General features: G+C 39.8%; 2 protein-coding genes across 2 annotated transcripts in view; one reads left to right on the top strand and one right to left on the bottom strand.

The window, feature by feature from the left end:
- Positions 1–1,534: 1,534 nt before the first annotated feature.
- atp5mj (ATP synthase membrane subunit j) lies at positions 1,535–4,244 on the bottom strand. Its single transcript, XM_086264785.1, has 4 exons — positions 4,087–4,244; positions 3,240–3,363; positions 2,814–2,837; positions 1,535–1,666 (listed from the first exon to the last, which is right to left on the bottom strand). The coding sequence occupies exons 2-4, from the start codon at positions 3,361–3,363 to the stop codon at positions 1,653–1,655; spliced, it is 162 nt and encodes a 53-aa protein (XP_086120911.1). The 5' UTR covers positions 4,087–4,244; the 3' UTR covers positions 1,535–1,652.
- Positions 4,245–5,946: 1,702 nt separating this feature from the next.
- The window catches only part of syne2a (spectrin repeat containing, nuclear envelope 2a), a 91,439-nt gene continuing 69,581 nt past the window's right edge, over positions 5,947–27,804 (top strand). The window contains exons 1-39 of the mRNA XM_086264781.1: positions 5,947–5,997; positions 6,100–6,179; positions 6,265–6,381; positions 9,067–9,128; positions 10,332–10,427; positions 10,546–10,623; positions 10,716–10,808; positions 10,981–11,177; positions 11,378–11,577; positions 11,842–11,942; positions 12,387–12,500; positions 12,583–12,720; positions 13,179–13,343; positions 13,488–13,600; positions 13,747–13,915; positions 14,131–14,227; positions 14,339–14,535; positions 14,685–14,837; positions 14,963–15,100; positions 15,203–15,304; positions 15,462–15,629; positions 15,740–15,898; positions 15,983–16,705; positions 17,105–17,239; positions 17,986–18,152; positions 18,790–19,126; positions 20,353–20,468; positions 20,643–20,763; positions 20,968–21,137; positions 21,967–22,117; positions 22,206–23,089; positions 23,423–23,581; positions 23,700–23,850; positions 23,974–24,132; positions 24,688–24,855; positions 24,945–25,046; positions 25,723–25,926; positions 26,027–26,232; positions 27,443–27,550. Of these exons, the coding sequence (XP_086120907.1) occupies positions 6,306–6,381; positions 9,067–9,128; positions 10,332–10,427; positions 10,546–10,623; positions 10,716–10,808; positions 10,981–11,177; positions 11,378–11,577; positions 11,842–11,942; positions 12,387–12,500; positions 12,583–12,720; positions 13,179–13,343; positions 13,488–13,600; positions 13,747–13,915; positions 14,131–14,227; positions 14,339–14,535; positions 14,685–14,837; positions 14,963–15,100; positions 15,203–15,304; positions 15,462–15,629; positions 15,740–15,898; positions 15,983–16,705; positions 17,105–17,239; positions 17,986–18,152; positions 18,790–19,126; positions 20,353–20,468; positions 20,643–20,763; positions 20,968–21,137; positions 21,967–22,117; positions 22,206–23,089; positions 23,423–23,581; positions 23,700–23,850; positions 23,974–24,132; positions 24,688–24,855; positions 24,945–25,046; positions 25,723–25,926; positions 26,027–26,232; positions 27,443–27,550 (6,677 nt within the window). The 5' untranslated portion in view covers positions 5,947–5,997; positions 6,100–6,179; positions 6,265–6,305. The remainder of the gene's footprint in view (positions 5,998–6,099; positions 6,180–6,264; positions 6,382–9,066; positions 9,129–10,331; positions 10,428–10,545; positions 10,624–10,715; positions 10,809–10,980; positions 11,178–11,377; positions 11,578–11,841; positions 11,943–12,386; positions 12,501–12,582; positions 12,721–13,178; positions 13,344–13,487; positions 13,601–13,746; positions 13,916–14,130; positions 14,228–14,338; positions 14,536–14,684; positions 14,838–14,962; positions 15,101–15,202; positions 15,305–15,461; positions 15,630–15,739; positions 15,899–15,982; positions 16,706–17,104; positions 17,240–17,985; positions 18,153–18,789; positions 19,127–20,352; positions 20,469–20,642; positions 20,764–20,967; positions 21,138–21,966; positions 22,118–22,205; positions 23,090–23,422; positions 23,582–23,699; positions 23,851–23,973; positions 24,133–24,687; positions 24,856–24,944; positions 25,047–25,722; positions 25,927–26,026; positions 26,233–27,442; positions 27,551–27,804) is intronic.

The following is a 27,804-nucleotide window of genomic DNA, read 5'->3' as shown; positions in this document are numbered from 1 at the left end:
CAGTCGGTGCGCTCGAGAGGAGAGAGGGGGAGGGAGGGAGCGCGAGCCCTCTCTCGTTCATTCTCCCCCTCTATCAGCCACTGTTTGTCCACCACCACCCTCATATACAAGTGAATCCGAAACCCAGTCAAACTAGTAGTAGGACTCAAAATGATCAGAAAGGAGGTGAAATGCGCCGATGTCCACTCTGACTGTCCTGGTTTGTAACTCGTGTTTTTCCACTTTATTTATTACATCACTTTGTCCGCTGAGGTTAAACCGTGTAGGTGGTACATGATGTTAGAAGCAGGGACCTTTGGCAAGCATTAGGTCTGGTTTTCGTCAGCTGCAGATTCATTTTCAATACCCAAAAGCCTTTGGCCACAGATAGACCTCATCCACAGCCTGTCATTTACTGTAATGATATACACTCCCTTGGCATCTCGTTGGGCACATCTGTCTTAAAACAATATAGTCTAATTCAGCAGCACTGCAGTAAGTACTGCCATCATCAAGGCTGTGGGCTTCAGTATTGCTGTAATAGTCTCCTAGAGTTTGCTTGTATGTTAACTGCAGCACAAACCTCCAAAATGATCATAACGTTCATAACTTTTTTTAAACAGCTGTATGCATTAATTTCATCACCAGCCAAAAAGACGCCACACTTCCTCACACAGCACTTAATTTGTGGCCCGAGGCAGGACTCCAGTCAACTCATTCAGTTCACTGAACATAACTGTACACACAAACCTATTTATTTCCTATTGATTTTTTGTCAACACATCAGTCATGATGCTACAATTCACTGTGCAGCTGAACAGATGAGTGTGGACTTCACAAGAATAATGTAACCAATGCTGGATATACAATTGTAAGTTCTTAGCTTTATCAAGTGACCTCAGCACATCAAAAACCGAGATTCCTGGTTTCCAAGAATGACTGACCACTCTTAACACCCACTCATTGCCAAATATAGTAGTGCTGCAACTTATTCCCAATTCAGTTAGTTAAAATGCAAACCCAAACTGCGATTCACTGGCTATAAATAGCTCACTTATTCCCAGCTTTTCCCCTCCTCCTTCCAAAAGGAAACACTAAAGTGCAAAAGGATACAACTGTCCAAAACAGTACAAGCCTGACTAAATAATGTAAAACCTTAATTGGGATGTGACAGTTCATAGTTCATTTTGAATTTAGAGTCTAACCATAAAGCAATGCAAGCTCAATATAGTTGGTGGACTTGCAATATTTGTATTACAAAGCATCAACAACAATGTGAATAAACTAGTCCCACTTGTATACTTTTAAGAATGTATTGACCTCAATGTAATCATCAAGAGGCCTTTTTATTTAAAAACAGTGCAGACACTTAAGTCTTCTCATGGTTTTGTTCAGAGAAGAGCTTAAGGATCATTTATATACCCTTCTCTTGATTGTGATCTTATTTTGGTTAGTCTTTGTGTGTCTACGGTCACCACAGGAAAAAGAAAATCTAGTGCTGTTGCTTTATGAAAAGAGAGAGAGAGAGAGAGAGAGAAAGCCAAATTAACCAAAGTTGAGGAAAACAACTTTATTTGTTCCATATTAACAAAAATTCTAATATGAAGCTGAGCCTCTGGATTGGGGGGTATTATTTCACAACAGGTGGAGGGTTGGTCTGCATGGTGGAAAGCTCAATGGTGGGGCTCTGGGGGAAAAAAAATAAAGAGAGGAAAATGTTTAATCAGTAAAAGTCAGTAAGTCCTGTCCAACCATGCAAGATGAGATTACAGTCAATATATTGCAGCAACAAATATCACCAAGAAATAACAAGATTGTCCAAGTAACCCGCTAGTGACATCTGGAGGTAAACACATGCAACAGCACACCATCTAACAGAATAACTTGACTTTTTCCAGAGTGGTACAGATTATGTTCATTGCTCTACCACTCAATCTCAGATCAAGTCTAAATCAGATTTTTCATTACATTTACACATTCACAAATATTTCCTCTATTCTAAATATGACAGTGGTCACTAACAGCAACTTTAAGCCATTTTCTTATATACAGCTCATTCTGAGTAAGTCTGAATCTGCGTTTTTGCACCACTTTATGGTACAGATGTTCTTGGTTAAAGCTGTAATTGTGTGCTTTTCACAAACTAACCAGATTAACTAATTTACAGCTTCATTTTAAATATATGTATGGTGGCCTGTGAATGGGAATATTCATTTTAATGAATTTAACAATGGGTTGGCGATCGTGGCTCAAGAGTTGTGAGTTCGCCTTGTAATTGGAAGGTTGCCGGTTCGAGCCCCGGCTTGGACAGTCTTGGTTGTTGTGTCCTTGGGCAAGACACTTCACCCGTTGCCTACTGGTGGTGGTCAGAGGGCCCGGTGGCGCCAGTGTCCGGCAGCCTCGCCTCTGTCAGTGCGCCCCAGGGTGGCTGTGGCTACAACGTAGCTTGCCATCACCAGTGTGTGAATGTGTGTGTGAATGTGTGGATGTGTAAAGCGCTTTGGGGTCCTTATACAAATACGCTATACAAATACAGGCCATTTACCATAACTCATCTTTGTCACAAAGATTTTTAGAGACTGTCATGGTATATTTTATGTTGTATTATGCGTCTTAAGATGGAAATATCAAGATAATCTGGCAATTAAAATAGCCAATACATTTAATATTCTTGTTAAGCATTACTGAATAAAAATAAATGCCACATAGTGCTTACAAAGCTCAGTGGCGATTTGGTATAGCTCCCAGCACTGCAGACAAACTTATGTCACCACACTTAAAGTCACATTTCTTGAACTTGAATTATAGTATTGGTAAAATAAGTTAGTACTTACTGTCCTTCACAGCCTTCTTCTTGCCTGAGATGACAGAAAACCAAAAAGATTTGTTTAACAAATACAATGAAACAACCCATCTAGATTGTCAGTAATACTTTAATGATTTTTTACTAACAGCTTTTCAATAAAGGACCAAAGCATTCACATAGCAGTAAAATACAAATTGCAATTAAGAGACTGTATGAAAGCACCTCACAAATCACACAAAAGCGAATATTAATTTGAAGATTTTGGCATAGAAACTGCAGACTGATGCCTAACAGGTTGTTTCAATCAGTCTGTTTACTAAAAAAAAAAAAGGCAGTTACAATACAGGTTCAAAGGGTCATTTTAAGTTTGCATGTCATATTTTATCTGCACTTCTAGTAGATGACATCTAATATAATGTTATAAATAATAATAATAATGAAGTTTTGAACTCACCCCCATAGGAAACTTTGTAGTACAGGTATGTCATGATGCCAACACCAGCCCACATCTCTTGGTATGCCTTAGTGTAGTAAGGGCTCATCAGGGACCACCAGCTTGCAAACGCACGTCCAGCCATCTGAAGGAGGAAGCAGCAGCAAAGTATGAAATTACAGGTCCTCTGTTAAAATCCTCAAAAAACAAAAACAAACAAACAAACAAACAAACAAACAAAACCCACCTTGCATAATCTGAATATCTAACCCGAAGCTGCATGAACACTAAACTAACATTCAGTCAGCACCAATTTCGACTATAGCTAACTCTCAGAAGCCAGTTAATCAGAAATTAATTCGCACAGAGTGACACCTTGACCCTCAACACGGAGGTCTATCTGATGACTATGGCCACCAAAGAAAAGATGCGTTAAAGAAACATTTTTCTAAACTTTATTATACTACTGATTAACTGACTTGTTGGGTTAATGTCCCTGCTGATACCGACCTGCCTGCTAGCAAGCTTTTAGTTACCCGTTACGTGTAATAATAAATACATACATGTCGCTAATACGAGAAAAAAGAGAAAGTTTACACGTAAATAAATAACAGCTTAGCGCGAGAAGCTACCTATTTCATTCAATAAAACGGCCCGTGACGGACAGATTAGCATCTTTTCTGTAGAACTACAAAGAACGCCAACTAGCCTTAGCAAGACGCTAGCTAGCAAGAAACACCTGGAAAGGCAGCATACATGTCCACAGTTAGTCATCCAGCTTTATTTTAAATACCTATCGTGATGCACTGAGTGTTGTTATGTTATCGTTAAAGTAACCTTGCTAAATAAAAATGAAATCCACCCTTACATTTTAGTTTGTCACGCTGCAGAAGGAAGGTCAAGACAGCGCTGCTGCTAAACGTCAAAGTCGTGGGGGAAAGCTTCTTCTACTTTCAACAGCGTAGTACTTCCGGTACGTTTTTGCTCCGTAGTGCCACCGAATGGAGGGACCAGTTTGAGACAAACTAAGCTTTGTGACACGGTGCATTTTCCTGCTGAAAGCAGCCATGGGTACACTGTGATCATAAAGGGGTGGACATGGTCAGCATTGATACTCAGGTAGACTGTGACGTGTAAAAGATCTATAATATATATATCTAGTTATACAGTATCTATAGTAATAGTTTATCTATATGTTATTGTATATTTTTTCTAGTAGATTTATCTTTTTAAGGTCTGCAGTAATGTGTAACTAAATATTTAAAATAAGTGGTATGGACTGCAAAGTGTACTTTTTGCATTGCAATTGCAAGTCTAGCCTCATATTGACTATTTCTTGCATTCACTATTTCCTCTTCAGTCACCTTTCTCACTCACTATGTGTAATTAGACCTCTCTGCACTGAATCATACTTGTTATTAATCTCTAGCTTTCTTCCACAGCACGCCTTTTATCCTGTCTTCCTTCTCTCAGCCCAACTGGTCGCAGCAGATGGCTGCCCCTCCCCAAGCCTGGTTCTGCCGCAGGTTTCTTCCTGTTAAAAGGGAGTTTTTCCTTCCCACTGTCGCCAAAGTACTTGCTCATAGGGGATCATATGATTGTTGGGTGTTTCTCTGTATGTATTATTGTAGGGTCTACCTTACATTATAAAGTGCCTTGAGGCGACTATTGTTGTGATTTGGTGCTGTCTAAATAAAACAGAATGGAATTGAACTGAATTGAATATTCATAATCAGTTGATTATTGCTTGGTAAGCCAGAAGTATGTTTTAAGATAAGATCAAATGCTAACAGTTGGCTCGGTTTCTTTGCGTTTGAGTTCTTGACAACCCATGGGTTTAAGTAGACAGCAACTTATAAGTGTTAAAAGTCAGCGTACTGAGCTGGAAGACTAACTTCCTAACTTTAAATTTTAACTCTCAAAGTGTACCTTGTCTGCGTTTAGCTAAAGAATAGCAGATAAACCTTAAAGCCTGCTCCGCTTTCAAACATTACCTTTTTCTGCCACAGCCATAACAGGTGGGAATTTGAGGTAAGGGTGCAGCTGCCGGGGCACAAAGACTTTCCACTGCTCACCATAGTGAAATAACAAATAAAACACTGGCACCTCTCTCAAGGGTAAAAATGGCATTGTGTATCATGTTCTCCCATTCAAAACTCCTACCTTCTCTTTAGGTGAGACAAGTAAATAACAAGCAATGAGACATTTTAGCTCACGATATGGTGATTATTCTTTTCAGGTCAGAAATTTTGTAACTGTGCTTCTCCCGGTCATCCATGTGTTTTACACTCAATATGAAACCTGATGAGAAAGATTATTCACTGCTCACTGTTGGAATGACACTACTTTCCTAGTGATTCCCAGCTGTCCTATAAAAAATATTTAAGTAGAAGCACTTTTGATTCCTGAAATACAATTATTTGCTTTAATAAATAGAGCTGAACACTAAAGAAGCTCACCTTACGATTTTACAGTGTTTGATTGTTTTGTAGCCAAAGGCTGCTGGGTTTGTCTGAGAGTCTGCGTAAATGATTTGCTTATACAGCCAGACAGGGCGGGACTTTCCACTCTTTGCTGTTCTCTCCCACCAACAAGCAAAGCACCTTGTTTCATTTATGAGCACTAAAGGCCATATCCTATTTGAAGACACTCAACACTGTTTTGCCATATTCAAAGGACACAGCTGAGGAGATTTATTGTACACTCTTAACTCTCATCTGGGTTCTTCACTGCCATGCCCTGCAGTAGCTGTCTGCAGTGACTACAGCCCTGCTTACAGGTATGTTAAAGATTTGTGACCAGGTCATCTATTTTTGTATGTCCACACTATGGCAGTGTGTTGGTAGCTCATTATGGACGCCAGAGTTTTTACTTTTTTCAGCTCAGAGAGTGTGTGCCTGAGCCTGTCTGCCTGCAGAAAAGCAAGGGTGTGGATAGGTGTGTTCCTAACATGACTAACCAGTGAGTAGAAAAATGTTTTAGAAGAAAAACCTCAGTGTTGCAGTCTTCCCCCCGAGCAGATGATTTACTAATATTTTTCTCCTAGACTTTCCTGAAGTCAATTCTGGGCTCTGCTGCGGAGACTGCATGGCTTCAGGTGAAGCAGAAGAAGGCGATGGAGGGATTCCACTGGACATCGACAATGTGCACATGCTTCTCCAAGGTCAGGCTATTTTTGCACTTACATAAATGTTGTGACATGTGATGTGCTGTCGCAGGGAGTCACCGTGGTGAGCAACTCTCTGAGATCAGCTACTCATTAAAGACCAATAATTTTGGAGAAACATTACAAAATTGCATAGATAAAATAATTCTGCTTCACTTTATTTTCCATCACAGTTACTTGTGAAGTTAGCATTCCAGTTCTAAACTACAGAACTGGTAGTGTAATGAAAGTGAAAGTGTGAAAAGCACAACTCCAGCCCGAAGACTGAATCGTGCTTAGAAAGTGTTTAATGTTGTGCTCACGTTTTTCTAGTGTAGGCGTATTTTTTTTTAAAGCTGTATAATAAAACACACGCAGACCACAGCACTTTCACTACCCCAGTTCAGAAGATAATCTGCAGTTAAAAGGAGGGTTTGGCACTTTGTTGCGTCTTAGTCTTTTACTTTGAAGATTCATGACAAATAACCTTTCAATAAAAGCAATCTATCTGCTCGGCTTCATTTGATCCACACCATCAAGTCTGCATTAAACTTCACCTTTTATCAAGAGAACTCCAATTATTATTGACTCTGTTTTAATTTCCCAAATAAATTATGTGTATGTGACTCATGCCCATTTTAAAAAGGAAGAAACACTATGCTTTTTTTCTTATCTGTTTTGTCTCCATTTATTTGCATCTAGGAATATTTGATATCAGCTATGTACCAAAACACGCATATAAGCAGTGTGTGAGCATCATGGCAAATAGTACATCATAGAGTCACTCAGCATTGATACTAAAAATATCACCAAAATCTTACACATCATTTACCAAAGGTTGCATGGCCTTGATAGCTGATCCCACAAGGGGTATAACTGCAGAAACCAGTTCTGTTTTCAAGTAAAATTGTAGTTAAAGTTATTCTATGAGTAGACTGGCAACAATTGAAAAACAAGACTCTTCATCAGGGTCTACGTCAGGATCGCTTAGTCTTTGTAATTGTGTCTCAGTTGAAGAAAAAACTAATATGACTCCATTCATTAATCTGATCAAAACATCTATAAATAAGCAAGTATTGTTTTCAGATTCGAAGTTTAACTACTGGATACAAGATTTCTCCCATTTCCTATGTATGTGCAATGGAAACCTCAAGTTTCTACATGTGTAAACCGCATATTATACCAAATTAGTTGTGATGTAATCAGTGCTGCTCATATGCCCACGCCTTAAACTCAGAATCACTTGTAAACATTTGCCTCAATCACTGTGATTTGACCTGGAAAAGCATATTTAGCTAATGCCTACTCAAAAATGAACTGAGAACAGGAAGTTTTGATTTGGTGAAAGTGAAAACCTCACTGTTGTCTTGTGATAAGAAAATTACATACAGGGGAATTACTGTATTTTAAAATTCTCGCAAGTTTCGCTTTCTGTAGAGTCCAAGGTGGTTCATTTAGGCCTTAGAGTTCCAGAGCTGTAACCAACTAAATCCAGGGATTTAAAAAAGGAAAAAAATCCAATGAGGGCTTCAGGCGTTAATGTGGTGACGCCTTTATGCCGCCAATGCCAGGTGAGGTGGGTGGAGTTCAGTGTTTCAAATGCTCGGGAGTGGCCTGTTTTGGCAAGCTCTTAAACAAACAGAAGCATTAGTTGCTCAGATTCTTGGTCAAAATTGATACCAGGAAACGAGTCCAAAACAAGTGTCTGTGGGCTTTTTTGTTTCTGTCAGACAAAATATCAATATATTATATTTCCTTAAGGCTACTGTCAACAGCTTGCTTTCGGGTCTCGTTGACTGTTATGTAACTTATTGTGGTTAGACTTGATAATTTCATGCTTTTCTTCATTTTCTGATTACTGTAGGAAAGCAGTCTGATGTTATTTACAGTAAAAAGTGCAAAGGTTTGGCAGTGGGAGTTTAGGATGTGTTCTTGTGCGCATCAAGCATCATTTGATCCAAAATATCTCACTCTGTGTGTGCGTACATGTGTCAGTCTGGGCATTTGTTGTTACTGTGAATGTTCCTGTGTGTATATTTGCTCTGCGTGTGTGTGTGCGCATGCCCCAGTATCTATGACTGTGACTTGGAAGCTGTCCCATCTGTTAGGGAGATCCTAGCATTTAGCATATCTTTAGCTTAAAGAAGAAGCTTTTGACACCAGGATTATCTGGTGGCCAAGGCAGAAGCTTTATGTTGTGGACACCTAAAATCATTATTCATGGGTTTGTTAATTATTCATTATAAGAATGGAGGGTCAAAAATGTTTCTCTTTTTCTGATGTCGGTGAGTAGTTTATGACCTCCTCGTGATTGTAACTCACAACAAAGGTCCCTTTGCAGTTATAAACTACAGCTTTGTTATGGACGTTACATCAGCATGATCCTGATATGGACAGTAAAGGAATAATAATAATGGTGCTTTGGGGAATACGCCGTAATGTATTTGTTGATATTGTGCATTTAGTGCATTAGGTGTTAAAACTGATGGCTCACACAGACCTAGAGACAAGAACAGAACTAGACACTTTTGAGGCTTTTGCTGCGTTTGAGTGAAGCTTTTGCATAAATCAGCCAGCTTGACTGTGTTTTCATTTCTCTTTAGCACAACAGTATCTCTTTTTAGTGTCTAATACTTAAGTACTGTTCTAATCAAAGAAATCTATACATTCTATCAACAATTTCTATCTATATTTCCCTAACAGTGGAGCATGAACAGATTCAGAAAAGGACATTCACCAACTGGATAAATGCTCAACTTGCTAAGGTATGTTAAGGTGTTATATCTGTGTAAGGTGCACAATGAATTTAACTATATTTATTTGTTTAGCAAAGGGAATGGCAAACTGCAGGAAGACTATGCAGCTGTAAATTCAAATTTGAGATATTTTATGCTTGAGGTAGTGCCAAATAACTGACAAATCCTTGCTTTTAAAGTAATTCCTGGTGCTTTATTAACAGTTTGGTTGGGAATATGGATGTTTAAAGACTATAGTAGTTAGGAAATTGGTGAAAATGGTATATATACTTCTAGGCATGCCATCTGCATAATACATGTACAAAGAAAACAGCAAATTGCATTGCTTGTCCTCAATGCACTTTTTTATGCGACATAAACAGTCAAAAAGTAAATGTTGCAGATGCTTTATCAGCAATACAGATTAACATGACTTCATGCTGTGGTTGAAAGGTTAGCTGCATGTTAGCTGGAGAGCGTAACATGCTGACTCACTGGTGAGAGCAGGGAAGCAACTCATGGATCTCATGGGAAAGAGACCTTGAGCTGCTGACACCAGTCTGGGGTATAAATAGTGCTCAGTAGAGCTGAACAACATGTAACATGAACCGAGGCAGCTCATGTCCACATGACTGTGCTCCAAGCCGAAATCAAAACTAGCAAACCCGAGGTACTTCCTTTATACGTAGAGGTCAGTGTTTGCCACTGTGAACAAGAAAATGCTTTTATATAAACGCATTGCAGCTTCAAAACATTAAAATGTGGATCAGCTTGGTTCGTGCTGTATATTTTGTGTGTAGCATGTAAATTTTCAAGTTACTGTGCAATAAAAAGTGGCATACACACTTTGGACATTGCCCAATGAAGAAGACAACTTCTATTAACCTTTGTGCTTCCTGCTGCACTTGATGTCAGTTAAGGTCAGAAATGATATTTTCATCAGCTTCTTTGACACATGGAAGCACTAAAAAAATTCTCTTTTCTATAATTATCATTCAGTTTAACACCCAGTGTGACCAAGAGTTGTTTAGATCAAAGATTTTATTATAATTGCAAAATTATATAAAATAATATACGTAATTCAACTTTAGGTGTCACTGTCAGCTTAAACTCACTGCGTATTTCTGTGGTTCTAAAAACAGGAAATAGCTTTTATACAAACACACCTGCTTGTTTACTTTGCTACATTGTGCAGATAAAATCAGTAAAACTATATTTTGTGCATTGCTACAGGGAAGCCCGCCCTCATTTGTGTCAGACCTATTTTGTGATCTCAGAGATGGGTCAAAGCTGCTCGACCTGCTGGAGGTGATGAGTGGCCAGATGATGGTGAGTTTTAACATCAGTGAAATGAATAAATTCTAATTTTCTCCTTATGTGAAGACAACTATTGGGAAGATAAAATGGCATAACTGATATTGAGAATTGTCTGCCACTGTCATTATAGAAAAGACAAAAAGGTCGTGGGGTTTTCCAGCAGAGGGCCAATATTGAGACGGCATTAAAATTTCTCAAGAAAAAAAATGTACGTTTGCACACTGAAAAACATTACAATATAATATATGTGTGTCTGTAGTGTGTTTAATGCTTTTGCCGCTGTTGTTCGGTGTGCTTCAGGTCAAACTGGTGAACATTAACATCCCAGATATCATAGATGGGCGGCCGTCCATCATCCTAGGCCTCGTATGGACCGTCATACTCCACTGTCACGTGAGTACAGTGGAATGAAGCATTACTCAGATACTAATGGCAGGACATCTTAACAAAACATGTTAAGATTTATCACAGTTGTTTAAAAATCCTTGCACTGATTCTAAGTTTAACTTTATGAAGGTATTGATCAGTTAATGCACAATATGTTTACCATCTCTGTTTGTTTTAGATTGAGGAGCTGGCCAGTGCGCTCTCCTTTAGCTCGCGTCATTCCTCCCTCGACTCTCTCTCCAGCCTGGACTCCTGGTCCGGCAGCCCTGTTCCAGCTAGTCCAGTCCCCGCAGGTCGGACATCACCGCTCCACAGACGTTTCCGTGTATCTGCCAAGAAGGCCCTGCTCATGTGGGTCAGGGACCAATGCAAAAAGTGAGGGTTTTTCTTTATATTGTATAAATTTTAATATTTACAATGTTTATGCTGTAACCATTTTTTTACACTGGTATCTTGAGTTTTTAATGATTAATAATATTCTTTTTTGTCATTTTTTAATCTTCTCAGTGCGATCCATCTAAGTGATCAATGTGTTAGTCATCTAAAGGTTGTGGACCTTGTCTTCCTCTTTCTAGAGTTCATTGCTCTGTTAATGTGAAGGACTTTAAGTCAAGCTGGAGAAGTGGAGAGGTCTTCCTGGCCATCCTGTCTTCTCTCAGGCCTCAGTTGGTTGATCTCTCACTGGTCCAATCCAGAAGCAACCAAGAGAACCTGGAAGAAGCATTTCACCTTGCTGAGCAAGAGCTGCATATACCCCGCCTGCTGGAACCTCAGGGTGAGTCTGATAAAATGTTAGGGGGCATTTCACAGTGATATTTGTTGTAATTCTGGATAATATGATGACCTTTTCTCAGGAATGACTCCAAAAGGTTTAGATTGATTAAAAAAAACAAAACAAACCCCCCCCCCCCCCCCCCAAACTAAGCTTTGATTCAGCAATAGGCAAACTTGAAAACTTGAGTATTATACAAAAAAGAAAACAAAAGCAAACTAATGGGAGAATTTTGAATCAAATTGTTCTCATTGCCTTTCACCTCAGATGTTGATGTTAGCAGTCCTGATGAAAAGTCTATCATGACCTATGTGGCCCAATTTCTGCAATACTCCAGCGACATGCCAGCACCTGATGACCACCTCCAGGTTAGCGATGAGATCACATTTCTCATTTTTTCAGCACATCCTGCTGTCTTTTGGTCTTCTACAAGAACCTTCATGAATGTAAGGGTGGTCAACCATCTTTCTGTCCTCCTCCTTTCAATACTGTTTTTCATGGTTTGATCTGGTGGTGGTGCTATAGCTGTTTCCTTTGGCCCAGCCCTCCTTTTGCTCACCTGAGACTCTGCCTGCACACTTTACTCCAGCAATTGCTGTCTCACCAGTACACGAGGTACACAATGAATCCTTTAACACTCTGTCACTTTTGTTACGGAAGTCTTTCTTTTCTCTATTAAATAATGGTACTTATTAATGTTCATAACTGTCTAAGTCTCGTGTAATGGCATGAACTGCTTGATCGCGTGGCCCTGACAACTTATTCTAACACTGCAATGGTCGTTACTGACAGCTTTGGTTATGAAAATTTAGGTTTCTCCAAGTGAACGAGCACAGCAAGTGACATGCTGGCTGGAACAAGCCTATCAGGAACTGTCAGATTCATGGAAGGCTGCAGAGAACTCAAGTTATGCTGAAAAATATCAGGTAATGCAGTATTAAGGATTAAATTACATGTTCAGCGTGTGTAGGTTGTAAGGTTAAGGAGTTATCATGTTTGATTTATCAGGTTCTTCAGAGCCTCGCTGGCTCTTTCACTGAGCAACGGAGACCAGTGATGACCCTCCTGGCTGCCCTAAGACGCCGCCCTGAGCTGAGTCAGCAGCAGTGTTTTCTCAGGACAGCGTGGGATCAACTGGAGGAAGAGGTCAGGAAATGTATTTTTGCATAATAAGAAGCAAGGTTACATTCAGGGTTTTAGTTTTTAACCTTGGTATTTTTTTGTTAAGCTGTTGGGGACATTTGTGGGGACATTATTTTAAAATATTGTGGTGAGCTGAGGAATCTTTACAACAGAGGTTGAGCCTGCTGTTCTACCCCAAGCAGAAAGGGGCTTTTTATTGAACAGTTTTGCTGTACTACATTATGCTTCACGGGGTCAATAACCCCGCACATGAACTCACTCATGGTATAGCATCTCTTTCCATCAAACAACAACTGTCAGTGATTTTACACTGTAGCATTAACAGGAACAGTGAAGAGTCACGTAACAATAACGCCACATTATTTTAATATTTATGGAAAGTCGTCAGTATAGAAAACTGCTCGTTTTAGTGAAGCAGATTGCTCATATCAAGTTGTTTGTATATGTGTGTCGTTCTGCAGCTGCAGAGGTGTAAAGCAGACTTGGACCTGAGTCTTCCTCCTCCTCTGGACTCTGTTGTTGCATGGCTGCAGCGTGCAGAGGCAGGGCTTGCAGAAGACGCAGGGAAAGTGAAAGACCATTCAGATGCCGCTAAAGAAGCAAGAGCTCAGCAGGATAGCCTAAAGGTTCATTTGTGTTGAAGCTACATACAAAGAAAGAAAATGTGATCTTGTGACAAAACTTGATAACAGTGTCCTGAAACTCTGAAGAGCAACATTATTCAGATTAAAGCTTAAAAATCTTGTTTACTGTGTTTTTTCACTTTTCAGAATATAAATAAAGAAATGGGCCATTATGTCAATATTCTTGAGACTTATCACAACATGGACGACTCGGGGAACATAGTGGTCCCCCTTGAAAAGTTTGATGAGATAAGAAAACGGTATGTGACCCAATTGTTAAAATCCTATAATTATTGAATGTATTATGATTTTTTTTATCACTATATGCAGGTTTAAAGGCACAAATCTCCAAGTCTTGTGTTTGAAAAGAAAAAAGCAGTTTGTTTGCATCTTAATTTTCAAACAGTTTAACCAGCATTCGGGTCTCAACCAAGTATCGAGGGATCAAGCTGGAATACCAGGAGTCCCGTCACACCATCCTGGACCTCCTGAGCCAGATCGGTGCCAAGGTCCAGTCCTGGAAAACACCCTACAGGTCTCAGGAGACCACACATGTTCTTCTGCAGAACTGGCATGTGAGTGTATATCTGAGAGAGTAATATGTAAAAGCTTCTATTACTAATTCCAATGATGACTAACAGTGAATGGCATATATTCTATTACATGTTACTTCAAGGCCAGGCCCTTACAATTTAAATAGGATATATCCAGTGAGTCATTTGGGATCAAATTCTTCCTGAAAGACAAAAAGGAAACAAAAAATTATTATTTTCTGTGATTTGTTTTCTAGGAAACAATTGAGCATCAAGACCTGCTTTTCACTCTGACAAGCGCTCTGCACACCCTGAAGGAGAAGGCGAATGTTTATACCAGCAAAGCAGCGCTAAGTATGGAGTAAACATAAAATCATATTGTCATGAACTCAATAGAAATGTAATCAAGTAATTAGGGTTTTTTTTAAGACGAGATTTGACTTTCACACACTTTTCACACCCCAGGCGAAAATTTCCAGCTTGTTACTCGTCAGGTGAAGGAAGCAGAGAGTGAAGTTGAAATGGTCAAACAGGCTGTGACTGCTACTAGGGGTACCATGGAGAGAGTTTTGTGTGCATGGGAGACGTACAACAAAAACCTTGCTTCTCTACAGGCGTGGCTGGCGCAGGAGAAACGAATTCAGTCCCCAGCTGCAACACAGGTAACTTTACCCTGTTTGTCCTGTAGTAACTGTTGTGTAACTTAAAAATCTCCTTTCTTCTCCTATCATCATCATTTAAAAAAATGATTTCAAAATATCCTCATTGTTGCTGGTTTTTCTTTGCTTTTTAAAATACTTGGATACTGTAGGATGTTAGTGAGTGGACTTCACGTCAAGCTCAATTAAATGAGGCAGGGAACTATCTCATAGAAGTGACGGAAACGTCAGTCAGTCTCAGTCTGGTCGAACAGTTGAGCAAAGTCAACATTCAGTGGGCTGAATACATGAAGAAGGCTATGTTTGTAAGTATTCATCTATTAACAATATGTCTTTTATGCAGGTCTAGTTCTGTTTGTTATTTTGTATTTGACATAAGGAGACATTAAAAATAAAGGAGCGTGTTAGACATAAAGATTTTGTCTTTTAGGAGGTATCATCAGAGCCCTGTAGTGGTGCATCATGTCTTCAAATGGTGCATTCAATGACCCAGGAGGCCAGCCTGCTCCTCAGACAGCCACTTGAGGTGGCCTCAGTGCCACTAAAGGCTATCAGACAGAAATTACAGGTTAGTAAAATTTCAAAAGGCTGAATTGATCAGTAAATAATAAATAAACAAACAAATCTTTTTGTTATTTGAGCTACTGTCTCATACTTTATAATATTTCAGTTACTGAGTAAAAAGATGGCAGAAGTGAACGTGTCATCTCTTAGCTCTTCTCCCGACTTTCAAACAAGCTACTTTGAAAAGATCCAGAAAACTCTCCCACAGGTAGGATGCTCACTGAGATGCAGGGAAATTCTCTTTAATATTCCTAGAATATTAAATCAGCGCACAGGCAAACATTGTGCAAATTTACTAGAGTCCAGTTCTCCTATGTTGAATTATAGCAAACAAAGAACAGTCTGACTGTTTATTTGTACTGTAGATGCTTGTTGAAGCAGAGGGGGCCTGTGGGGAGCTGCAGCAGGCTGCATCCAGGCTGGAAGGTGGTCTGGCTGAGCTGGATCGTTGGAGCACTGATGCGATGGACTGTTACAATCACCTAAAGGAAAAAAGTCACAGAGGACACCCTACAATGGAGCCTACAGCAAAAGTCAGCAAACCAAAGCTTCATGTTGTTTCTAATTAGGCGTTTTGTTAGAGAGGGAAAATATAAAGCATATATGAAGCTGTTAAATTCAATACACACTTTAACACTTCCAGGGGCTAATCTCTCGAGGCTTCCAGCTGGCAAACCAGGTTAAAACCGAGGAACAGGATCTTCAAGGCCTTGTTGCAATACTACAGAAAACCTCTCCTCTGCAGCACCTCAGCACCTCTAGCCTGAAGGACAGGGTCACAGAAGCAGTCTCCTACTGCCAGGTAAAGTAAAACAATAGATGTAATAACTTTTTTTCAGTCCCATAATAGTCCCTTTTATTCATTTGTATGCTTTGCATTTTTTAGGACATTCTGGGGATGTTTAGTTCTCTTGGGTATAAGCAGGAAGTTGGTGAATTTCCTAAGAATCAACCAGCCGTTGAAACAATCTTTCGGACAAAGAAACAGCCTGAGATTGGGTTATTAGTTGTGGCCAGAAGCAAACATGTAGAGAACATTGGGAACATCATGCTCCAATCTCAGCACTCAAATCAGCTTTCAGCTTCCACTCCTCAACAAAGGACAAGAGATCTCCAGGGAAAATTACATGATGAAAAAGATATTATTACACCCAAAATAGTCACCAGTTACCCACCTGTAACTTATATTCAATCTCATTTTCTTCAATCTGCAAAAGAAGCTGAATCTGAGCTTTTGATCCAGCCACAGTCATTTTCTAAATCACATCCCCTAGCTTCAAGTTTCAGTGAAAATGATCAGCCGCTACCTGCTACGACTCAAACTTCTATTAAGGGAAAGTTTTCAGAGAGTCCAGTTCCCGCTAAATATGGAGGAAGTTTACCTTGCCAATTTCAAACCAAGCACAAGAACACAGGACCGAGCTCTATACAGAGCAGTAAACCTCCACAACCACCAGTTATGGTCCACAGGGAAGTCCATTCAAAAGCCCAGTCAATGGCGAGAAGCAGGCTGGAGAAGGCCCGGTTTCGTCTGCAGGGACGCATCCAGCAAGCGATGAAGTTATTTGGTGGCAAAGAGATTTCAGAGTCGGAAGCCAAGAAGAAACAGGTACGCTACCAAACATCACAGAACAAATTAAGAAGGCCGTCACTATCTTTAACAGATGTTTTCAACTGTCACTTCAGTTTTTTGACTCAAATCAACAAATGTAATTGAATTACTAGTGATCACACAGCTGATTTGCTTATTATTTTCTCGGTTTATTACTTTGACAACATTTCAAGGTGAGTTTAAAGGCAGAAATCCACCCAATTGTTGCTTATTAAATGTTTAAAACAGAGGCTTTAATATAATTTAGATGCTTTCAGTGCTGAAACACCAAGGCCTTGAAACGTGCCTGAATATTCATAATTCAAACACTTTCTTTCAAGGTCTCTGGTATTTTGATTTGTGTTGCTACCAGTATCGTTTGTGCATCTCTTTACAGCTATATGTCTTTCTGTGCAGAAAGCTTTAAAAATTCTGCAGCCTGCCATGCTCGAAGAGTTCCTTTGTGCAGTGGAAGGTTTTGGGGCTTTCTGCTCTGGATCCCAGCTCCAGGACTTGATGCTCCTCTCTGACTCAGTGAGAAATCAGTGGGAGGTATGACAGGAACTGCACACATAGTCTGTAATTGACTGACTGATCCAGTCATTTTTATTCAGAGTTAAATCTAATGTAAAGACCTGAACCAAATACCTAAATCATTCACAAGCACATGTAGATCTTTCTTACTTTGCATTATAATCAGTATCACTACCTAAAAGGGGATTATATTTATTCTAGTGTTAAAAGAAACAGACTACATCTCAGTTATAATGAAGTCATTCTGTGATATTCTTTTGGTTTGCTTTTTGGTCATAGGCATAAAACAGTGAATGTTTTTATATAGTGGAAAATAACACGTAATAATAGGTCAAATACGATCCAGTCATACAGGATTTGTTTTGGACTTTTCAAGAATCTTTTTGTGTGTGAGCGTCTTCACAAATTAATCTGATAAATTTGATATATTCTATTTTTTTCCTAAAAACTTTGGTTAAAATTTTTTCTGCTTGCTTTTGTCATGCACAGGATGCACGCAGAGAAATGGCTGCTTTTATTCCGATCTTGTGGTCAAAGATCAGAGAAGGGAAGCAGTCATTTTCTGTCGTGCAGTGTGAAACGCATACTAACACTGTCCACACTGACCAGACTGACGATGATTCTTTGCAGCAGCAGCAGGTACTTGTCTCTAACATAGTATTAACATGGGACTGTGCTGTGTTTGTATCTGCCTGGCAGATGGTCAAATTACTGTAGAAAGAAAGATTTGCCTTCAGCTTCTCAGGAGCTCATATTTCTCCCAGGCTGTCACTGAGGGAGCCGCATCTATTGAGGAACGTGTTGAATCCCTCAGAGAGCTGTGCGAAACACTGACGCCAAAGAAATCCTCCTGCCTCGCTACAGACCAGCTGAGCGAGTCAGATGAAGTAGAGGAAACACAACCAAGGGATGCTGCAGTCCCAGCTAACAGGTCTGAAAACGCTAACGTTAAGAAAGAAACAGAAATCAGAAATGTTCTTCAATGTGACCTTTTGTTAGATTTGCCTTTTTCTTTAATGGAAACTGTTTTAATCATTATTGTCAGACTTTTATTTCCTACATCTAGAAATAATTTTCAGTTTGATGCTCTGTTTGATTTGAAAACTACAAAGGCGAGGCCCTATTTTGCAGTTTCAAAGAAAGTGGCGCCATTTCTCCAACAATGTTCATGCCTATCGGCTTGGTAGTTTTCTTTGTAAGTTTGCTGAAAGTTAGACACGGGCAACACTGATGAAATTCCTCTGGGTTTCACAAAGGAAGCTCAGACTCAAAAGGAAGTTAAAATTGCAGGAAGAAGGTCTAATTTAGATTGTGAAAACTCTATTTGCCTAAATTACACAGAACTTGATTAGAATCTTGTTGCGTTTGAACTTACCCTTAAATCATTTTTCAAGTTATTAGAATTGTGACTTGAATTCAAAGCGATTTACTTGAAGAAGACCGTTTCTTATTTACAATTGTCACTCTGTAATCCTTCTGGTCTATTAATCTTAATCAGATGTCTGTTTGAATGAGCGGTTCGAACTGGCTGCCCCTGACATCCCCCCGATAAACATTTCTTATCTCAGCAGGGGACGGCAGCCTGGGGGAGACGCCCCACTGAGCGCGACTGACGTGTCGGCCAACACACAGCCGAGCAACAATCTCCCACAGAAACAAAGCGATGACAGCCCACATGAAGACCTCGCGCCCGTTTCTCATGTTGTGTCAGTGCAGCCTCATGGTGATATCCTCAAACTGAAAGTTCAGGAAGTCCCAACAGAGAGTGAGGTCCACCTGACAAAAAACAGAGACGGCAGGTCAGAACAAAATCCAAAGCCTTCACTTCGAGCCAAAGAGCAGCTGCTGAAAGCCCGTCTACTGCACTACGCAGAGAGCAGTCAGCAAATCCAAACTCATGCACAGGTATGCTCAGATTACATCACTGATCTGCTTCAATTTTGTTTTTCTTCAGTTTCTCAATTCTATGTTTTGGTACTTTGTGAGCTCTGAGAATAAAACTAGTAATATGGAGTTATTGTTTTTTTATGCAATCAAGTCAAGATATTTAAATTCAAAAATTAAATCTAGGAACACAAAGATAAATGTTGAATTGCAAGAAAATTAGATTTGTTATTAAAATATTTATTCAAAAGTTTTGTTTAGGATGCTAATCAGAGTGGAATCTGAACTGAAAGATGTGAAAATTGGCCAGACTTGGTGGTGGGTCTATGGATTAGACAGCAGGAATGAAACAACACTGCAAATCTATGACTACTTTTTGTGTACAGATATCTTTTGTCATAGCAATAGCAAGACTGTATTTTAAATGATGACTATCTCCTTTTATTTGATCAGCCGCTAGCTTTAAATTGCGATTTTATAACTAATTCTAATATTCTACACGATTTACAACCACAAACCTCCCAAATTTGGGACTCTGTTATACAAAGAATTAGAGAAAAAGCCATAGTACATGAACATGATCCAGAACAGCAAGAGAAAAAGGATGGATGGGTATTTCAGTCATTCTGTGTTTTGTCCAGACTCTGACTAAGAAGAAACTGTGATGTGGTGTCCAGTGTTTTTGAATGTGGACAGTGCTAGCAGTGTGCCACCATGACTCAGACTCAGCTGGTGTATTCTTTTCTCCATGATTTTTCATAATTTGAAAACACCAAGAAAGAGAATCTTTGTATATAATGCTATATTTCATAGTGACAAAATGTTTATGCAGCTAATAGTACTGTATTAGAAAATCTATTGTATACCAATCCCAGCTCCAGGACTACAAACCTAGATTACAAAATTATATTTTACAGTCACAAAATTGCTCTAAATTACAGTAGGCACTATAAATGAACAGTTTCATTCTGGAAGAGCTTGCAGACATTAATATTTGAATATCTGACAGTTCATAAAAAATGCAGCAGACTACAGAGGTAAAACATTAATAACTCTATTAAATGTCATTTACTTTGTTCATTTAAAGAAACCTTCCTAGCCAGAAACCAATTCAGCAGTTTTATTGGCTGGACAAGGAAAAGCACCGGCTGCAGAGTGCTAATCCTTGGTAATTGGATAGGCTCACTGCTCCATCTTTTCCTCTTTTCTTTACTGGACTGTTACTATGCAACTCTCTCACCTCGCAGGCAGTTGTTAGGAGCAACACGGTGGAGACCAAGCAGGAAGCACAGTGGACCATCATCCCAGAGCCAGCTGCTCCATCTCAAAAAGAACATCCCTCTGAACAGGAAGTGCAGGAGAGGTATGCTTCACTATCCCACTTTATTACACATTGGTGTTGTTTTTAGAACTGACAGCTTGTAAAATACTAATATGCTAGTAAGATTTACTAGACGTCACTGATTTTGCATCATATTTACTTCCCAGTCAGTCTCAGAAATTTTAGTAATGAAACAATGTGTAAATCTCTCTCAAGTTATAGAAAGCTCTGCTCAGCATTTAAATCTCAGCTTCAGGAGAACAAGCTACTTTTGGAGTCATTTATCCCAGATCCAGTCTCTATCCTTGCCCTGCAGAACCAAAAGAAGCATCTACAGGCAAGTTTGAGCACTTACTTTTACCAGAATTCTCATTTTAAAGTCCTACTCTTACATATGTGTTCATTATTATGTCTTAACTGTGGTCTTCTACATACTAGAATGTTTTTACAATTGTTAAGCATGAATTTATTTGTAAGCTCTAACTTTTGGCTTAAAATATTATTGCTGTGATTGTTTCATAAACATGTTTCACCTCAACAGACCTTGAAAAAAGAGACAGAAGCACTTTGGTTTGATGTTGAGCTCCAGTATACCCAGTTTTCCCAGTTTGCCCAGCCGATGACCAGGGAGGAGGGTTGGAGTGAAGTGGAACGAGAGCAGGGGTATCTGAATCAGCAGTGGAGAGAACAACAAGTGTGCCTACAGACCAGGTGCAGCTACCCTCTTAAATAAAAAAAATTAGCAATTTTAATGTGCGTTTCATACAGTTAGTGCTTTCCTTGCAAATATTAGACAATTTTAAATTAAAGTAGCTACTTTCTTGCCCATTTAAAGACTTACTTTAAGTTTATTTTACAGTAACAACACAGAGCATATGCAGAAATCGGGTGTTAATGTTGAAGCTAAAGAGATATAAAGCGACTACTACATGAAAACAGATACTATATGCATGTGTTTATATGTGCATGCACTCTACTAGGCTGCATGAACTGACATATGGTCTGTGGGACATATGGTTTGTTTGTGGAAGTATGCAGTTAGTGATAAGTTGCTCCATTTAGTTTAGTTTGTTCAGTGTTTACAGCGTTCTTGTTGAAAGACTGTTAAATGCTAACAGATTTACAGCAGTATTAGCATGTTTGACACAACGTTCTTAACTCATTCACTGCCATTGACGTCTATAGACGTCAATTGAAAAACTTACGTTGACTGCCATTGACGTCTATAGACGCCAATGGCAGTCAACGTAAGTTGAACTGAAGCCCACCAGCAGTAAAAGTAGACCTGCAAGGAGGTGCAGGGTTTGCGCACGTAAGGGATTGCGCAGTGAGACAAAAATGTGGTGCAAGTCTTGTTGTGTTTCACTGACAGCCATTTGAAAATGGCTGGCAGTGAATGAGTTAAGGTAGCCCTAATGGCAAGTTAGTGCAAACACAGTGGCTATACTACCTAGTACCACAACCACTATCACAAATTCCTTGGACTATTTCACAAAGGGCAAAATTTTTCAGTTTTGCTTCTGCTTTGTGTTTGGGTCAGAATGGCATCTCTGGAGAACATTGCTGACCTGATGAAGTCTGCAGATGACCAGAAGACGCTGATCACACAACAACTTAACCAGATAACCGGACAGCCTGTGGATATCTCTTCTCTGACTTTGGCTGATTCAACAATATTACATGATTTAAAGGTATAGGTTTAAAACCATGTGCTCAAACAATTAGTGCTTATGATATGAAGAGTATAATATTATTTTGAATCCCTGGTCTCTTGAATAGGAGATGGACAACAGGCTGCAGGCTGGAATGAGGATGCTAACAGAAAAAAGCACCAAAGAGGAAAGTCAGGGGCCAGAAGCCACATCCGCCTCATCCCTCTGCAGGGGCCTCCACAGTAGCATCCATCATTTCAAGCAGCTCAGACAGCAACTGAAGAAAGTTCAGTCAGCTGTTTGTGCTCTGGATCGCTTCCTGACCACAGTGAGAGAAGTCAAGACTGAGATCCAAACTGTGCTGGCAAACCAAGACCTGAGCAAGCAGAAACATGAGGCAGACTGGGAGCAGGAGAAACCTTCATTGGATGCAACAATGCAGAGGTTGCAGGCTGCTACTGAGCAATCTGATTCTGTGGACAGTAATTTAAAGGCAGTGGGGATTAGTCTGACCATGGATGGTGCACTTGCAACATGTCAGGATGTGGTGAAATGCATCACAGTACATGTTGTGGAGATGGAAAAATGGGGAGCAAAAGCTATAATTCTCCCAGAAAAACGGAACATACAGGACGACGAGAAATCTAAAACTGTGGAGACATGTCAGACAAAGTCTGGTAATGCTTCCCTACAGCAACAGGACATGCAAGAAGATCCCACTTCAAGTGAGCCAGATGAGGAGTCAGGTTTGGAGGCCAAAAGGCGTAAGCTGGAAGGAGAGACTCAAGTGGAGGAAGAGCACAAGACTCAAGCATGGAGACCTCGAGAAGATCTCCTAGAAACTAAAGACCAGAGACAAATGGGAAGAACCACCCAGGTTAAGAAAGACGGAGAAAAAATGGAGAATTTGGTTCGGAGGAGAGCAAACCTGTTAGCAACACTGAGGGAGACAAAGAAGGCAGCTGAGGAGCTGAGCCTGCAGGAGCCCACTCTGCCTGCTCTGCAACACAGGTACAACACCGAGCTGGTACAACAACGTACTTTTATTTTCTTTAATTTAAGTGGCGTATCAAAAATATCCAACATGATCCACACTACCAGAAAAACATCTAAACACTCATCAAAACAAACGCATCATCCCAAAGGTTTCCAATAATCTCTAAGTTATAATAATATCAGATTTTATGGTACACTAATGGGCAGATTAATATTGACTAACTTTTATACAAAGGTCAGCTTTTGCTATTTCTATAAGTAGCTGGAGGCTCCATACAATAATAACTCCTAAATTCTTTCAGAATGTCAGTAGCTTCTTCTCTCCATATCCTGTTTTGTTATCTGCAGGACACGTACCTTGACAGAGTTGGAAAGTCACCTCGCTGACCTCCTCTCTGAAGTGCAGTACGTACGAGGTGCATCGTCACGGTCAGAAATCCCTGATGAGAGTCAAAACAGAGAGGTGGAGGATCTCTGGGAGGAGGCAACAAAGGCTGTAACTCAAAAGTAAAATCCAGCGTAGTGTGTGGTTATTAACGTTTGTAACTTTGATTGTTTCTGCAGCTCTTTCGTAGTTGTGTTACTCTGCTGAGCTTTTCTGTGTTGTGTTATGGGTCACATACAGACTGGAGCAGTGTGGTGTCCTAACAGAGCTGCTGAAGAGGTTTCAGAGCATTCGTGGTAAGCTGAGCGCGACACTGCAGCGAGCAGAAAGCGCTGTGAGTGAAAAAACCTCCTACATGGGGAAAGAAAAACTGCAGAGACTACACACTAAGGTAAGTCACACTGTTAAGCTTGACTAATGAACACAAAGATATCACAGCATTGACTTTTCTCTTTGTGCTGAAAACTTATCATTTAGGCATAATCCATATTTTTGTGTGTCTGTGGTTTTAAAGGTCCAGGAAACAAAAGCAGAGCTGAACAGCCTTGGAGATGGTATAGAGGAGGTCCGCAGTGTCTGCAGACAGCTTCACACTCACCTACGGCAGATACCAGAATGCACATGCATCCCATTTGAGAGCGAAGCTGATGCTGTCATGGATCACTGGCTGGATGTAAGCTTATCCACTTTACACTGTTAACTTTGTCTTTTAAAAAAAATTAGTTTTGTCTTTTTTTTTTTTGCATGTTTTGTTTTAAAAAGATTTATTTTCCATAACTTTGGAGGTTTGACTTATTCTTTTTGTGATATGAAAGTTATTTTTTAACTCCAGTGATATCACATTCAATCTGTTGCATTCTCCAAGAAGAGCTGGTGATGTGAGGATGTAACTGTAAAAGCAATCTAAGGGAAAAGAGGATACTAAGAGGCAGAACCTGGTGCAAAATGATCGCTTTTCAGAAATGAGAGGGCAGCTGTTTCTAACAAGATAAAAAATAGCAAAGCTACAGCAAAACACAAAAGCGCTTGTTTAACCTTTGTGCTTGATTATTTGACATTGTAATTGAAATAATAGGTTTTTGTAATAATATACATTAACCTGACTACACCCAATTTCCTATTATTTCCTATTATTTTCGAATGTTGCTGATCTTAAATGAGATAGATAAAGATGCATATTATTGTAGGTCTAGGTTGTTAACTTTGCTGATATTTAACTTATTTGCAGTTATCAGAAAGAACAGAGTCCTGCCTTGAAAACCTACATCTAGCCTTGACTCTGTGGGACGGGGTCCTTCAGCAGGGGTCAGAAGTGGAGCGCTGGACCAGCGATAAAGTAGCTGTGTTTGCTCAGTGCCCGTCTTTTCAGTGTGAGGATGACATCAAGACACTACAGGTAAAACGGAGCTCTTGTGTATCATTCAGTTATGTTATGATCTCAAAGTTAAACTATAATGATGTTTACCTCACTCGCACTGTTACCAGAATGAGATTGTGCTTCAAGAGGAAAGTATACAGCATTTCCACCGTAGAGCCACTGAGATTCAGACACTGCTTCAGAGCGCAGAGTCCCCTCCGGAGCTTCAGGTAGGCATTGTTCCTCTGGTGTTATTTTCTTTATTTAGACGGAAATAAAGACAAACACAGTAGTTTTGGTTTTTTGTTTCACTTCCAGAAATATTTGACTGTGTAAAATGTAGACAAAATGCAACACCTTATCTTTTTTCACACAAAGAAAACACATCAAATGTTTAAATAAGGAACACATCTAAAAATAAGTTGTGATGGGGCAAAAGAAGGTTGGAAAAGTTAAAGAAGAGGGGATCCTACACAATGGTGAACATGGCCCTGTCACAACTTTTTTTCAGATGTGGTTTGATGACCATTAGAATAAGACCTGATTTTTCCAAGCGTAGCCTTAGAACGTTGTATAGACAGAGGTAACCCTCACTAATCTCTGATGCACACCCAGTCTCTTTACTGCGGAGGCAGGCCTGAAATATGACAGAAAACTCTCAGTTTCAAAAAGAGAAACAAGGGTTACCCCCCAGTAGGCATCCAGGCAGGAAAGAGTTAAACATTTGATGTGTTTTCTATGTTTTCATATGATCTACTTTGAATGAAATATGTCCCAAGTTTTGTTTGAAATTGTGAACTTATTTCCTGCTTGAATCTAGATTACATTTTCAGTTGTTTAGTCATTTTCACTATTACAAAGGGTTTTTTGCTCATCAGTTCTTATGATTCATTTTGATTTGTCAAGGTGGTAGGAACCCAGATGAGGAAGAAGATAGAGCAGTTGAAGGAGCTCGTTTCTGAAGCTGAGGATGTTTACAAGCAGATGGTGATTACTAAAGGGCAAATCACTGGGAGGATGGAAGAGTGTTTCAACTCCCTGCAGAAGATTGAAAACTCCCTCCTTACTCTTTGTGGTCCTGATGTTGCAGACGTGCTTGCAAAACTTAAGGTAAGGGCTTAAATAAGACATATGAAATAATGAAAACACATAAAACACACCAATAGATACAAGATAATATCAAATTAGCATTGTCTTTTATCTGTTGCAGGAGTTGTGTCAGCAGCTCCAGTCCCAGGATGAGCAGGCAGAGAGCTTGTTGGAGGACGTGCATGTCTTGGCCTCTATTACAGGTCCAGATAGCTTACAGAGTCTATCCGTGGAAGGGATCCAGCTACAGGAAAAAGTCAGAAAGACCCATCAGCTCTTCTCTGAAGTAGAAGAACAGACTGAGAGGAATATGCGTGATCTGGACAGGTAATAGACATCACATACAGAACAGTGTTGCGGTGCATCTGTGTTGTGTAATGTGTACAGATACATGCATCTACAATGAAAAGGAAATTGAAGCCTCCACTCATTAATGTGGCATGTAAGCAAACTTAAGAGAGCTGCTGGGCAGGAATTTTTGTCTAACACGTGCTTGGTGACTTGACAATTTGTCATCATGGAATTGTCATAGGGCAGCACGGTGGCACGGTGGTTAGCACTGTTGCCGCACAGCAAGAAGGTCCTGAGTTCAATTCCAACATCAGGCCGGGGTCTTTCTGTGTGAAGTTTGCATGTTCTCCCCGTGTTTGCGTGGGTTCCCTCCGGGTACTCCGGCTTCCTCCCACGGTCCAAAGACATGCAGCTTATGGGGATAGGTTAATTGGATAATCCAAATTGTCACTAGGTGTGAATGTGCGAATGGTTGTCTGTCCCTGTGTGTTGGCCCTGCAACAGACTGGCGACCTGTCCAGGGTGTACCCTGCCTCTCGCCCTATGACAGCTGGGATAGGCTCCAGCGCCCCCCGCGATCCTGAAAAGGATAAGCGGAAGCGAATGGATGGATGGAATTGTCATAAAGAAAACAGGAAATAAATTATATTAGGAAGTTTGTTTAAGAGTAATATTGTTGTGCCAAACATTTTGAAAACAGTGCATGCTTGTGCAGTGTTGTGCAATAATCTTGAGTCACTTTTCAAGACTTTCAAAGTTTTACTTTAGACATTGGCTGCTTTTCAATCCTTGTGCCTGAAAATTTCCAGAGGAAGTTTTTTATTGCTGTTATTATGCCAACAATGACCTACGTCTCAGACCAGAAGATAAAATGATCATCATTTGGCCTCAGTTTGTTTTCCTATTATTACTAAGGTTCGATCTTTTGGGGGATTTAGAAACAAAACAAAAAAAATTAATCGCTCATCAGAGTCATCCTTGAAACTTACCATCCAGTCAAATTTGCTCTTACTCTGTACGTAAAACAGCTGTAAGCAGAAAAAGTCTTACAGAGTCACAGTGCTTAAACCAAAGAGAAGAAAGACATCAAAACAGGTTCGTCTGGTTTCCTGAGTCAGTCATGAATTATGTGGCAGAACCATTTTTTCACTGTAATGTCGTTTGAACGTATAGCATTGAGCATTGAGCAAATTAATGTGTTTGTGGTATGCACATGGGACGTATTTATGCTGTTTGTGTGTTTCAGGCTGCAAATAGAGAGGGACCATCTGGAGCAGTGGCTTCATGCTGCTGAGGAAAAAACAGCAAAGGAAGAGGATCAAAGTCTTCTGGAAGAAGAAGCGCTTCAACAAAGGTAAACCTTTCTCCTGAAGGTGTGTCACTCTCAATGTAGATTTGCAACAACTTGTATGTGTTCATGGCCCGTATATACTGCCTGATAACATATAGTATATGTATACTTTGCAGTATAATTGAAAATATGCTTTAAACATTTACCTGACTGTTTTATTTTTTTATTTACAACAATACATATGAGCAGTATTGATATTATTGTTGAAGTATTCCAATGTATTTTAAATTCACACATATTTTAATATGTTGGAGGTT

This window comes from Aulonocara sp. 'chitande type north' Nkhata Bay, linkage group LG15, assembly GCF_057382095.1.
Source record: "Aulonocara sp. 'chitande type north' Nkhata Bay isolate Kocher_YH1m ecotype deep benthic linkage group LG15, A_spYH_male_GT1.1, whole genome shotgun sequence".
In the NCBI taxonomy this organism is placed as follows: domain Eukaryota; kingdom Metazoa; phylum Chordata; class Actinopteri; order Cichliformes; family Cichlidae; genus Aulonocara; species Aulonocara sp. 'chitande type north' Nkhata Bay.
The sequence above is the reverse complement of the archived record's forward strand: the minus strand, read 5'-3'. Positions and strand labels throughout refer to the sequence as shown.

Bases quoted from the DNA above. Each gene is read 5' to 3' on its own strand.
- atp5mj (XM_086264785.1), bottom strand. From the start codon at position 3,363: ATGGCTGGACGTGCGTTTGCAAGCTGGTGGTCCCTGATGAGCCCTTAC. The intron at 2,838-3,239 runs GTGAGTTCAAAA...CTGTCATCTCAG, and splicing joins CTACAAAGTTTCCTATGGGG to GCAAGAAGAAGGCTGTGAAG.